Source organism: Melopsittacus undulatus, chromosome 4 (genome assembly GCF_012275295.1).
Source record: "Melopsittacus undulatus isolate bMelUnd1 chromosome 4, bMelUnd1.mat.Z, whole genome shotgun sequence".
NCBI classification, from domain to species: domain Eukaryota; kingdom Metazoa; phylum Chordata; class Aves; order Psittaciformes; family Psittaculidae; genus Melopsittacus; species Melopsittacus undulatus.
In genome coordinates this window covers 2,158,295-2,170,727 of record NC_047530.1, presented here as the reverse complement: position 1 = coordinate 2,170,727, position 12,433 = coordinate 2,158,295, and the positions used below count along the sequence as shown (strand labels likewise).

Below are 12,433 nucleotides of genomic sequence, written 5' to 3'. Positions count from 1 at the left end.
CCAGCAATGCCTCTGCATCCCTATGGGCATTCCCACTATTCCAGTTCAGATCCTCACTGAGCAGGGCTGGGAATTGCATTGGGATGAAGGGAAGCTCGGGGCTGAGAGGAGGAACACGAAGGACACTGCTGGGCAAGGTCACCCAGGAGAGCTGCGCTCCAGGCACGTATCCCAGGCAAGGCACCTCTTATCCCGGCTGGAGACAGACCCCATGTGAGGGAGTCATGTGGATCCCGATAGGAAACGTGGCCTTTCATCAGGCAGGGTTTGTGCCCTGGGGCTGATAACCAGGTCAAAGCCGTGTTAGGGCACAAAGGGACTTGGCTTTCCGAAGGGAGATGGGGATTTCCATGTGGAATTCCATAGAAGGACATTGAGTTAGGAGAGTACATTCAGCCCTAAGGACAGCAGAGGATACACGGAGCTGTGCTTGGATTTACCCCTTGCAATGAAGGAAGCATTGATTGAAACGATTCAATGGGACCCAATGGGCAAACCTACAGTGCCAATTGGGGCTTTCTGGTTGACACTGGAGCCTGTTGTGCCTTGTAGCTGCGAGGCAGCATCGTTGTTGGTGTCACCACGGTCCTGATGGCACATCCCATGGTGGCTGCAGGGCTGAAAGGTGCAAGTCAACATCCAGTGCACACCAAGAGCAAGGGTGGCTGGAAATGGGTGAATACCCAGTTTACAGCAAGCAGCAGCTGAGCTGGGGGTCCACAGAGCACTTGGCTGGGGTGAAGGCACCAGGAAGGGGCAAAATGGTTGCAGAAAGGGGGAAAATGGTTGAAGAAAGGAGGAAAATGAGTGAAGAAAGGGTCAAAGTATTTGCAGAAAGGAAAATGATTGCAGAAAGGGGCAAAATGAGTGAAGAAAGTAGAAAAATGGTTGCAGAAAGGAGCATTTGTCTCCAGAACCAGCTTCTGAAGCAGCTCAGGGCCATTGGGAGCTTTCCTATGCCAAGGACCCGAAGCTGGAAGCCGGCAAGTGAGTGCAATGGAAACTGTGGGGTTATCAGGAGCTCGCTGGCACTGGTGTGTGCAGGTGATGTTTGCAGGGGTCCAAAGGGGAGGGTGGCAGCGTCAAGAGTGGGGAGCAAGTGAGCACAGAGGCAGGGGAGAGGTGAACCCAGCACAGGCTCACGTGCTGAGCTGACGGCAGCGTTCACCCCTGGCTGTGTTATCAAGGCCAAGTTCATTTGTGGCTATGGTGGAATGGTTCTTTGGAGCCCAGGGGTCAAATGGAACGTGGAGGGTTTCCCAACAGAAGGAAAACACATGGATGGGGGTGTTCTGGGTTCTCTCTTCTTGGATGCTGGTTGGTTTCAAGCTGATGTTGTGTGTGTTCCTCAACAGGGTTCGGAGCTGGAAGAGCCTGTGGCAGAATCCCACCCTGCTGGAGCTGGTCTGAGAGCAGCACGTCCACAGGAGGCCATGGAGCAGCTCCCATAGGAGCTGGGCTGGGGCAGCCTGGACAAGAGAAAGCTCCTGAAGGGGAGACCTGAGAGCAGCTCCAGTGCCTAAAGGGGCTGCAGGAAAGCTGGAGAGGGGCTTGGGACAAGGGCCTGGAGGGACAGGCCAAGGGGAATGGCTTGAACCTGCCCAAGAGAGGGGAGACTGAGCTGAGCTTAGGCAGAACCCTTCCACCACAAACCATTCAATGATTCTATGGGCTCCTGATTAAACAAACCCATCCCTGCATGTGGAACACAAGGCCAGGAGACTGTGGCACCTTCCACAATCAGTCCTGACAGCCACATGCCTGGAATTGTCAATGGGAACTGCACAGGACCAGGTAACAACACTTGGGATGGGTTTAACTGCCACAGGACTCACTCTTTGGGCTGGATGGGACCATGTATGGATTTTGTCCATGGCAAAGACTTTGCTGACTAAGCCCAGAACAGCCTGAACGTTATCTGTGCAGCTGGAAAAACAGTCACCTCAGTGAGATATTCCTTATCTTAGGAACTGCAGATTAAGGAAGTAAACTTTGTTTTCCAGCCCCTGTTCCTGGTTTTCCCTGTCCTTCCCATAAAGGCCTTATCACACTGTGGCTTTCCCAGATGAAAGGCACAAAGGCAGAGGGGAGGGAGGCCAAGTTTGACACTTCTGAGAGTCAGACCCCTTTGATTTAAGGGTATTTGATGCAGTTGTCAAGTGAGATACAGGCTGAGGGGGTGATGGGAGGGCTTCTGCTGGGCTAGGAGCTCAGGGTGGCCAGGCCAGCTCTTCCCCCCTGCTGTGGCTGATGACTGATGCTGACTAAACACCATTAGTGGCTGGGTCTGTGGTTGGTAAACCAGTGAGGGCTGCACCACATGGACCACAAAGCTCCCAGTGTGCAAGAGCAAGAGCAGAGGGGAACGGCTGTGAGGTGAGCATCCAGGCTGCTGGGGGATGTGGTGCTGACCAAGAGCTGTGGAACACCAGAGAATCACAGAGGTTTGGGTTGGAAGGGAGCTTGAAGCTCCTCCAGCTCCAACCCCAACCCCTTCCCATGGAGCAGCTGCTCCAAGCCCCTGTGTCCAACCTGGCCTTGAGCACTGCCAGGGATGGGGCAGCCACAGCTTCTCTGGGCACCCTGTGCCAGCGCCTCAGCACCCTCCCAGGGAACAGCTTCTGCCTCAGAGCTCAGCTCAGTCTCCCCTCTCTTGGGCAGGTTCAAGCCATTCCCCTTGGCCTGTCCCTACATCCCTTGTCCCAAGCCCCTCTCCAGCTTTCCTGCAGCCCCTTTAGGCACTGGAGCTGCTCTGGGGTCTCCCCTTCAGGAGCCTTCTCTTGTCCAGGCTGCCCCAGCCCAGCTCTCCCAGCCTGGCTCCATAGACGTTCTCCAGCCCTTTCTCCTGTTGTCCATGACCTGCATTGCTCAGGGTATGCTACAAGTTACCTCCAGTCCATCCCATGGAACCTTTAGAGTTCCTGTCTCCTCACACACTGTCCCATCAGGGACAGCAGCAAAGCATCAACCATTCCTGTCAGCAATCCTGCAGGAATGGGGGGGGGGTCACAGTCACCCCCCAGCTCTTCTAACCACTCCAACCACCAGTTACCCTGCACCCATCAGTGCTGTTGGGTGCTTTATTAGAGCTCCTTACTTACTTAATGCAGTTACATAGCCCAAACTCATCATGAGGCCAGGCTGAGCCTCCAGATGCTGGGATCTCCCTTGGAAATGGACACAACAGGCATTAAATCCTACATTTTCCTGGATATAAGCATCTGTGTGGGTTTGATCCATCAGGAATCCTCACCCAGCCACCAATGCATTCATCAGGACCAAGCAAAGCAAGAGCTAAAAGCCTCCGGATCCATCCCTCCGGCTGGATTTTGGGATCTCAGCATCCTTTGGTGCCCTCTGCTGCCAAGTAGAGCTACACCAGAGCACCAAGCTGGGCACCCAACCTCCTGCCTCCTCCTTTGCCACGGTGGGCATGCAGCAGAGCAGTGTTTCAGGCTCTCCACAGCTTGGCTTTGGGTTTCCTCAGGGATTCCTGCTCCTTCTGGGAGCAGATGGAAGATTATTCCAGGACCGGACGTGTCACATTCCCTTCATTTCCCTACCAAATGCTGATGTCCCTCTCCCATCCCACACATCTGCTTCCAAGCTCCAAAAGGTCCAAAGTTCCCCAAAGGACCCTGAAAGCCATAATCATAAAGACTTGAAGGGATCCTGGGTGGGAAGAGGCTGGGAAAGAGGCAGAGCCAGGGAGTTCCACTGCCACCAGTGCAGTAGGAAGGGGCTGGAATCCATCTGTCCTGCCAATGGGAGTGCCCTGGGGCTTCAGGAATGAGCCAGGTCCTGGAGGAACAGGACCTTTCTCACTGGAGCCATCAGCAGGAACCTCGACCAGGACAAACTAAACCTGTGGGTTTCTCCAGGCAAACCCTAGGAAGAAGGGCATTGAAGGGCATCTTCTGTGGGCACCCTGTGCCAGTGCCTCAGCATCCTCATAGTGAAGAATTCCTTCCTTACATCCAATCTGGATCCCCTGTTTCAGTCTGAACCCATCACTCCTTGTCCTATCACTCCAGTCCCTAATGAAGAGCCCCTCTCCAGCATCCTTGTATCCCCATCAGACACTGGAAGCTGCTCCAGGCTCCACAGCCCCAGTGTTCCCATCCTGGCTCCCTACAGGAGCTGCTCCAGCCCCTGAGCATCCTCGTGGCCTCCTCTGGACTTGCTCCAACAGCTCCATGTCCTCCTGATGCTATGGACACCAGAGCTACCCCAATGCTGAGCAATGGTGATACCAGCTCCATGACCTGCTCCTGGACCTCCCCTCCAGGCACCACATTCCCATCGGGGTTTCCTCACCTCAGGAGCTGTCTCCACAGCCCTTACAAAGTCATCCTGCACCTAAAGCTGGTTCTTTTCCAGCCTCCTCCCATCTCTTTTGTTCCTGATGGAAACGGTGCCAGGAATGTGCTCTGGGATTGGTTCTGTGGTGCTGAATTCCATAACTGGAATTCTGGCTGGAATTATCCATCCCCAACATCAATACCTGCCTGGGCACAGCTTCCCATTGGCTGCTGGTGATGGAATCTATTGACAGAGGAATGAGCTTATCCAAAAGCTTCCCCTGCTTTAACCAGTGAGTTCTTTCCATTGGAAGCACAGCTGAAAGCTGGATCCTCAGTGATTCCATGTGTCCAGTAACATCTGCCTGCAGGAAATCCTTGGGAAATGCCTTTGGGTCATCAGTGCATGGTAGAATCCTGAATTTGGGATGCTGTTTGGGTGCTTGCTTGAGCCCAGCTCAACTAAAGGTCTATGTACCAGCCCAGAAACGTGGGATGGAGATAAATGGAACCCTAACCCTAAACCACGACAGAGAGTGAGGATGGGATGCAGGGGATATGGGGACCAGAAGGATGGGATGTAGAGGATGTTGGGACAAGGAGGATGCGATGGAGGGAACATGTGGACAGGGCAGGCAGGGGAGCTGGATGTGGGCACACAGGGACCCGCAGGGCACTGGGAGTGTGTGGGAGGTGGGCGCTGGGTACCACGCACACATCCAGCCCTGCGGTACCCACGTCCCCTCCATCCCATCCCCATCCCAAGGCTGCTTCCTGGATGACAACGGCGTGGAGCTCCCCATCGGACAGATCTGGTCTCCGGGCGATCCCTGTGAGTTATGCATCTGCCAGGTGAATGAGAACCTGCTCTGCTGCCCTCCAGCCCTGGGAATGCCGGCTCCTCATGGCCGTGATCCCTGCCTGCTGGGGGCTGATCCCTATGGATTTGGGCAGCCTGAGGTCTCGGTCAAGTGCTTCTCCCCTGCAGGCTGATGGCTCAGTGAGCTGCAAGAGGACAGACTGTGTGGAGACGTGTCCCTTTCCCATCCGCATCCCTGGGCAGTGCTGCCCCGACTGCTCCGCAGGTCAGGATGCTGCTGGAGCATCCGCTCTATCCATAGGGATACAGGGAGGAGGCAGCAGGAAGCGGAGCTGGAGCAGGGCCTGGAGCACAAGAGATGGGGAAGGGCTGAGGGAGCTGCGGGGTTCAGATGGAGAAGAGAAGGCTCAGGGGGGACCTGATGGCTCCCTCCAAGTGCCTGAGAGGAGGATGGAGCCAGGAGGGGCTGAGCTCTGCTCCCAAGGAACAAGGGATGGGACAAGAGGAAACAGCCTCGAGCTGCACCAGGGCAGGTTTAGATGGAGCTGAGGAACAATTCCTGCCCCAGAGGGTGCTCAGCATTGGAACAGGCTGCCCAGGGCAGGGCTGCAGGCACCGGCCCTGCAAGTGCTCACACACCCCATAGACAAGGCCTCAGTGCCATGGGGCAGGGGTGGCCTTGGGGCTGGACCGGATGCTCTTAAAGCCCCTTTCCCATCCCCATTGAGTCCATGGGGGCCCCAAATCCCCCTTTCCCTCCAGGCTGCACCTACATGGGCAGGATCTTCTACAACAACGAGACCTTCCCCTCGCTCCTGGACCCCTGCCTCAGCTGCATCTGCCTGGTGAGGGCTGCGCCGGCACCACCAGATGCTCTGGGCTCTTGGCCCCATGGCTTCAGACCAGGGATTTCCTCCTTTATAGGGAAAATCCTTAAGGAATTCCCCCTTTCCCCCCCCCCCCATTCCCAGTGTGGGCTCTAATTCCCATGTCCCACAGCTGGGCTCCGTGGCCTGCTCCCCCATGGACTGTGCCATCTTCTGCACGTACCCCTTCCACCCCGAGGGCGAGTGCTGCCCCGTCTGTACCGGTAGGGACCAAAGGGGACAAGCAGGGGGGTCCTGGCCCCACTTTGTCCCTTCTCCATCACCCTCCTCCATCACTGCCCCCCATAGACTGCAACTACCAAGGCCGGAAGGTGGGGAATGGCCAAAGCTTCACCCCCGAGGGGCAGCCCTGCACCCGCTGCACCTGCCAGGTGAATGGGGGGTGGCAATGGAGGGGATGATGGAGGGGGGGCAATGGGGGGGATGATGGAGGGGGGACAATGGGGGGGGATGATGGAGGGGGGGCAATGGGGGGGGATGATGGAGGGGGGGCAATGGGTGGGGACGACGGAGGGGGGCAATGGGGAGGACGATGGAAGGGGGGCAATGGGGGGGGACGATGAAGGGGGGCAATGGGGGGGGATGATGGAGGGGGGGCAATGGGGGGGTCTGACCCCAACCCTTCCGTCGGTACCAGCTCGGGGAGGTGAGCTGTGAGCAGAGGCTGTGCCCCAGGTCCTGCGCGGAGCTCCCTGCGCCCTGCCAGGCTCCAGGTGATGCTCGGGGGGATGGGGTTCAAATGGGGACCCCCCCTTTGTGCTGGAGCACCCTGAGGTGCACCCATAGAGCCCGTGGGGGTCCCCAAGGGGAGGTGGGTGCTAACACAGAGCATCTCTCCATAGGCACAGACATCCGGCTGCCGCTGCAGAGCAGTGACCTGGCCCCATCCACATCCACATCCTCATCCCCATTCTCATCTCCATCCCCATCCTCATCCTCATCCCCATCCTCGTCCTTGTCCTCATCCCCATCCCCATCCTCATCCTCATCCCCATCCCCATCTTCATCCTCATCCCCATCCCCATGGCCCCATAGGGAGACACGTGGGGAGGATGGAGAGGAAGAGGAGGAGGAGGAGGGGTCTGCAGGACCAGCAGGTCTGGTCCAGCAGGCCCTGGGGTGACGGGAGGCTGGGGAGGGGGTGCCAAGCACATGGGGTGGGCAAGAGCATCCTGGATCCCATGGGTGCAGCCCAGCTCTATGGGTGTATCCTGGTACATAGGTACATCCCATGTCCCATGAGTACATCCCAGCTCCCATAGGTGCATCCCAGCTCACATGGGTGCATGGGCACTGCTTGTCTCTCAGGCAGAGGCTGTGTGGTCCCCATCCACCCTGGGGTGCTGGGGTCCCCCAGGAACACCCCCCCCCATCTCCCTGGAGCATCCCTAAGGATCCCCAGCCCCAAAGGCTGGATCCCCCCAGCAGGATGGTGCAGGGAAGCCCTGGGGTATCCCTGGGCACCCCCAGCCCCAAACCAGCCCCCCAAGTGCCTCATGGCCCAGGTCCTGGATGGGGACCGGGGACCTGCCCCCCTTGCCACCAATAAAGTCACCCTGATATTTATGCCCTCTGCCCTTACTCCTGCTTGTACCTACTATAGGGCTGCTATAGGTGTCCTTGAGGGGGATTTGGGATGTGCAGCCCCCTTTGGATGGTGCTGGAGTGTTCATCCCCCCCAGTTGGGTTGGGGGCAGGAGGGATGTGCCTTGTCCCAGTGGGGACCTCACTGTGAGCATCCGGGATCTTTGTGGGTTGTTCCTATGGGATCGGTGCTGGGGAAGGTTTGGGAAGCACCATTGGGGGGTTGGGGGGGGTGAAGGTGGCACCAACGTGTGGGGTCCATGCCCAGGGATGTGGTGGCCCCAGGGCCCAAAGAGACACAAGCCAAGGATGCTTCTCTAGAGCTTTATTGGTGGTGCTGGGGGAGCTGCTGAGCTGGGCTGAGGGCAGTGGGCACAGGGGCTCGTCCCTCAGGCCAGGGGGGACAGACCCACCGAGTTGGTGGCCCTGTTGAAGATGACATAGTATTCCCGGATGAAGACATCCCCCAGGATCCACAGCTCCCCGGATTCCGTGGGGACACCCACGCTTTGGAAGCCCAGGCTGCAGGAGCCGTCCCTCTGCAGGACACAACATGGGGCTGGATGCGGGTTCCCAGCTCCCGGCTCTCCTTCCCTCAGCCCTCCCGTCCCCAGCCCAGCAGGATCTCACCTCCACCACGTAGGCCTCGGGGGTCACCGCGAACTCAGCACCATTGATGTGGAAGACAATGGCAGGGAGGCTGCCCCGAGAGCTGCAGGCAATCTGGGCAGGGGACGGACACACGGACACAGGTAAGGGGGGGTCTGTGCTCACCCCAAGAGCACCACACACCCCATGGGAGCCCCGTGGCTCTCACCTGACCCCCGGAGGAGACCCCAAGGACACTGTAGACCTGAGCGAGGGCCGTGCTGGGCATGGCCAGCAGAGAGGTGCCCGTGTCCACGATGGCCTGGCAGCCGTTCGAGCAGGCCACAGCCATGCTGTTGATGGAGACACTGGGGACAGAGGGACACGGGATGAGGCTCCTGGTGCTGCACCCCCAAAGGCAGCGCCTGCAGGTGAGGGGACCCCCCCAGGGTACCTGTCCATGGTGATCTGCCAATAGGTCTCAGCAGAGAGGGGGATCCAGGTGATGCCGTTCCTGACATAATAGGGGTCGATGCCACCGAAGAGGACGAAGCTGCCGCTCTCCTCGTTCCTGGCAGGGGAAAGCATCAGAGGAGGCTCTATCCCATCACCAGCACCACGGCAATGCCGGCGGCACCACCAGCCCCACGGCCCCAGAGCCATGGGGTGTCCCAGCCCCAGGGAATGGTCCTGGAGTCAGCCCCAGGGCAAGGAACCGGGAGCAGATCCTGGGCATGGGCTGGGGGCTCTGGGCAGGACTCACTTGCTCAGGTAGACAGAGAAGAGGTCCTTGGCCACCAGCCCCTCGCTCATCATGTTGTCAAAGACAGGGGTGGCTCCGGAGGAGGCCAGGCTGGGGAAAGCCAAGCCCAGGATGCCATCGAAGGGGGTGTAGTAGAAGAAGTCCCCGGGCTCGGTCTCAGACAGCCCAAAGATCTGGTGGTAGACGTCGATGTCGGCAACCTGGGCAAGGACAGGGGAGAAGGGCTCGGTTGGGCTGTGCCCGTGTCCTCCAGCCCAGCCCATGGCACGGGGCAGCCGGGGCACGGGGCCTTACTCTGACGGTGTCATAGCCCAGGACCCCAGACATGCTGCCCGTGCCATAGGCAATGTAGACGCTGTCGTTGGTGCTGACGAAGGTGGAGGACTCTGCTGGGTTGAAGAGGTTGTGGTTGCCTGTGGGGATGGAGGAGGGAGATGGTCCCGGAGCAGCCTGAGCCCAGGGGCTGGGGATGCAGCTCCAGTGCCTCCCATGGCCCTACAGCCCTCGGCAGAGCCGGGGCAGAGCCGTCCTTGTCCCTGATCCCTTCAGGGGCTCCTGGGGGCTCCTCCCCTTGCCCGGTGGCCACAGGGCCAGCAGACACCTACTGCAGGGCTGGCTGCTGCAGTACACGGAGGGCACCCACAGGTTGGAGGAGCCGGTGTCGAAGATGACGGTGAAATCCTGGGGGGGGGTCCCGATGGAGATGGTGCCATAGTAGGAGTCCTGGCAAAGGAGGTGGGGAGGGGTGAGTGGGGTGAGCGAGGGGTTAGTGGCATGGAGAAGGGGCTAGCGAGGTGGAGAATGGGCTACCGGGATGCAAAAAGGGCTAATGGGATGAGTGCCATTGTAAAGGGTTAGGGTAAGGAAGTAGCATCAGGTGAAGGGCTAGAGGGTCAGCTATGGGGCTGGTGGTTGAGGCGAGGGGCTGGTGGGATGACTCAATGGGTTAGGGGAATGGGTAAAGGATGAGAGGGCAGGTAAGGAACCAGCGTATCAAGTAAGAGGTCAGTGGGTCATTACCTGAGCAGTGGGTGAGGTAAGGGGCTAGAGGGATGGGTAATGGGCTAGGGGAATGGTTATAGGGCTAATGGAGCAGGTAAGGGGCCAAAGGGATGAGTTAACAGGGTAAGGGAATGGATAAGGGGCTAGTGAGTCAGGTAAGGGGCCAGTGGGACAGGTAATGGGTTAGGGGAAACGGTAAAGAGCTCGTGGAACACGTAGGGGGGTAGTGGGTGACTGAGCAGGTTATGGAAACTGGTAAAGGATGAGAGGGACAGGTAAGGAGCCAGCAGATTAAGGAAGAGGCTAGCAGGGTGTTTAATGGGTTAGGGGCTAGTGGGACAGGTAATGGGCCAGTGGGGCAAGTCAACAGCCTAGGGAATGGCTAAAGGCTTAGAGGGAAAGGTAAGGAACTATTGGGATGGGTAAAGGGCCGGCAGGGTCGGGAATGGGTCAGGGGAAGGGGTAAGGAGCCGGTGGGTGAGGTAAGGAGCCAGAGGGATGGCAAAGGGGCAGTGGGTGGGAAGGGGCCATCCCTGTCCCTGCCACGCTCACATCCATGTAGTTCTGCATGGGCTCCGAGGAGACGCCGCTCTCGTAGTACTTGGCAGCCGGGTTGTAGGGATGCTCCTTGAGGTAGCGCTCCAGCAAGCCATGCTCCTGCAGGGCCTGCCGCAGGCTCTTGCCCTTCCGCAGAGGGATCCTGGCACACAGCACAGGCTCCATCAGCAGGAGCCGGGCAGGGATGTGCTCCCCACACTCATCCCCTTGGCCATGCCCTGGCTTGGGGGGTGTGGGTTGTCCCCACATCACCCCCTTTGCCACCCCAAGCAGGGCTGCTGGGGAGCTCCTCAGCATCCCAAACCCCCCATGCTCACCTGTGCCCCAGGCATTGAGCCAGGGCCACGAAGCTGAAGAGCAGCAGCAGCTTCATGGTGCTTCTACCAGCGCAGCTGTGGCACAGCCAGCGTGGCCCAAGCAGCTCCTTATATCCCAAGCACCTTGTTTGGGCAGCGCTCGTGATAAGCAAGGCAAACAGCTCTGGGGCTCTTATCACAACGTCCTGCACGAGGCACGGGGGCAATGTCACACTGAGGGCTCCCCATCCTCACCCCACTGCAAAGCTGCTCCATGGGATGCTGTGGGAGGCTGGAGCGGGGAGAGCAGCATCCTCAGGTGTCCCAGCACTGACGTCCATCCCACGGCTGCCTGGGGCAGTGGGAGCAGGAAGGGTCAAACTGGGACCTGCTGGGGAAGAACCAGCTCAGGATGCTGCTGCTTGAGCAGTGCCAAGGGCACCGGTGCTGGGCTGCACCAGCGGTGCTGGACCCGGCTCCTTGGCCTCTGTCACTGCACCACGTGCTGGCACGGTCACCTTGGGCTGCAGGAGAACAGAGCCTGAGCCTGCTCAGGACCACAGCACCGCATGGGCTGGGGCTGCTCTCATGGCTCAGCACCAGCTTCAGCACAGCTCTGCTAGCACAGGATGGAGGGGAGACATTGAATTGATGTAGGGATTAGGAAGAAGTGCTCCAAAGCCCATTGGGATATAGGGAGATCCAGAGCAGGCCTTGCTCCTTTGCCCCATTATCCCATGCTGGAAACCCTTTGCAAGCTTCCTTCCACCTTGGGCTTTGGTTCACTCTCCAAGGGCTGAGATCCTGAGTTTTCCTCCAGGAGGGTTGCTGGGAAGCATGGAGCACATGCTGGGATAGAGAACACCATAGGAAGTCCATGGGGCTGCTGGAGGTGGCTGGAGCCCCACACAGGAGCCATGGGCATGTGTTGGTGCTGCTCCCACATTGGAGAACCTGGGATGGAGAGGAAGGTGCTGCTGGGACTGGTCCTTGCTCCAGACCCAAAGTGGGGAACAGGAGGCAACCATTGGATATTGGGGAGCAGAGAGGTGGAAATCCTGGAGATGCCAAGGGGGATTCCCCTCTATTAGTGGGAAAGGTGGGAATGTTCCTGCAGAGCTCATGGGGGGTGAGCTCCCTCAGAGGGCTCCTCTGCATTCACTGTGCCAATGAGCACAGGAATGGGAAGGTCAAGTGCTACATCCTTTGGGATCACCTCAGGAGCTGTCTCCACAGCCCTTACAAAGTCATCCTGCACCTAAAGCTGGTTCTTTTCCAGCCTCCTCCCATCTCTTTTGTTCCTGATGGGAAGGGTGCCAGGAATGTGCTCTGGGATTGGTTCTGTGGTGCTGAATTCCATAACTGGAATTCTGGATGGAATTATCCATCCCCAACATCAATACCTGCCTGGGCACAGCTTCCCATTGGCTGCTGGTGATGGAATCTATTGACAGAGGAATGAGCTTATCCAGAAGCTTCCCCTGCTTTAACCAGTGAGTTCTTTCCATTGGAAGCACAGCTGAAAGCTGGATCCTCAGTGATTCCATGTGTCCAGTAACAGCTTCCTGCAGGCAAACCTTGGGAAATGGCTTTGGGTCATCAGTGCATGGTAGAATCCTGAATTTGGGATGCAG

General features: G+C 58.4%; 2 protein-coding genes across 2 annotated transcripts; one reads left to right on the top strand and one right to left on the bottom strand.

Moving 5' to 3' along the window:
• The first annotated feature begins 5,039 nt into the window (after positions 1-5,039).
• Positions 5,040-7,622, top strand: LOC117436120 (von Willebrand factor C and EGF domain-containing protein-like). The gene is made up of 7 exons (XM_034062292.1): positions 5,040-5,133; positions 5,290-5,386; positions 5,884-5,966; positions 6,121-6,211; positions 6,297-6,379; positions 6,646-6,721; positions 7,612-7,622. The coding sequence occupies exons 1-7, from the start codon at positions 5,080-5,082 to the stop codon at positions 7,620-7,622; spliced, it is 495 nt and encodes a 164-aa protein (XP_033918183.1). The 5' UTR covers positions 5,040-5,079.
• Positions 7,623-7,981: 359 nt separating this feature from the next.
• Positions 7,982-10,876, bottom strand: LOC101872701 (pepsin A-like). The gene is made up of 9 exons (XM_005140186.2): positions 10,821-10,876; positions 10,498-10,645; positions 9,549-9,666; positions 9,238-9,356; positions 8,944-9,143; positions 8,635-8,751; positions 8,404-8,548; positions 8,223-8,315; positions 7,982-8,131 (listed from the first exon to the last, which is right to left on the bottom strand). Exons 1-9 carry the CDS (start codon positions 10,874-10,876, stop codon positions 7,982-7,984), a joined length of 1,146 nt encoding a protein of 381 aa, XP_005140243.2.
• Positions 10,877-12,433: the final 1,557 nt, after the last annotated feature.

Coding starts and splice junctions, on each gene's coding strand:
- LOC117436120 (XM_034062292.1), top strand. CDS start 5,080: ATGACAACGGCGTGGAGCTCCCCATCGGACAGATCTGGTCTCCGGGCG. Junction 5,967..6,120: donor GCCTCAGCTGCATCTGCCTG/GTGAGGGCTGCG, acceptor CATGTCCCACAG/CTGGGCTCCGTGGCCTGCTC. Junction 6,212..6,296: donor GTGCTGCCCCGTCTGTACCG/GTAGGGACCAAA, acceptor TGCCCCCCATAG/ACTGCAACTACCAAGGCCGG.
- LOC101872701 (XM_005140186.2), bottom strand. CDS start 10,876: ATGAAGCTGCTGCTGCTCTTCAGCTTCGTGGCCCTGGCTCAATGCCTG. Junction 8,752..8,943: donor TTCTCTGTCTACCTGAGCAA/GTGAGTCCTGCC, acceptor TTCCCCTGCCAG/GAACGAGGAGAGCGGCAGCT. Junction 8,549..8,634: donor TGGCAGATCACCATGGACAG/GTACCCTGGGGG, acceptor CTCTGTCCCCAG/TGTCTCCATCAACAGCATGG.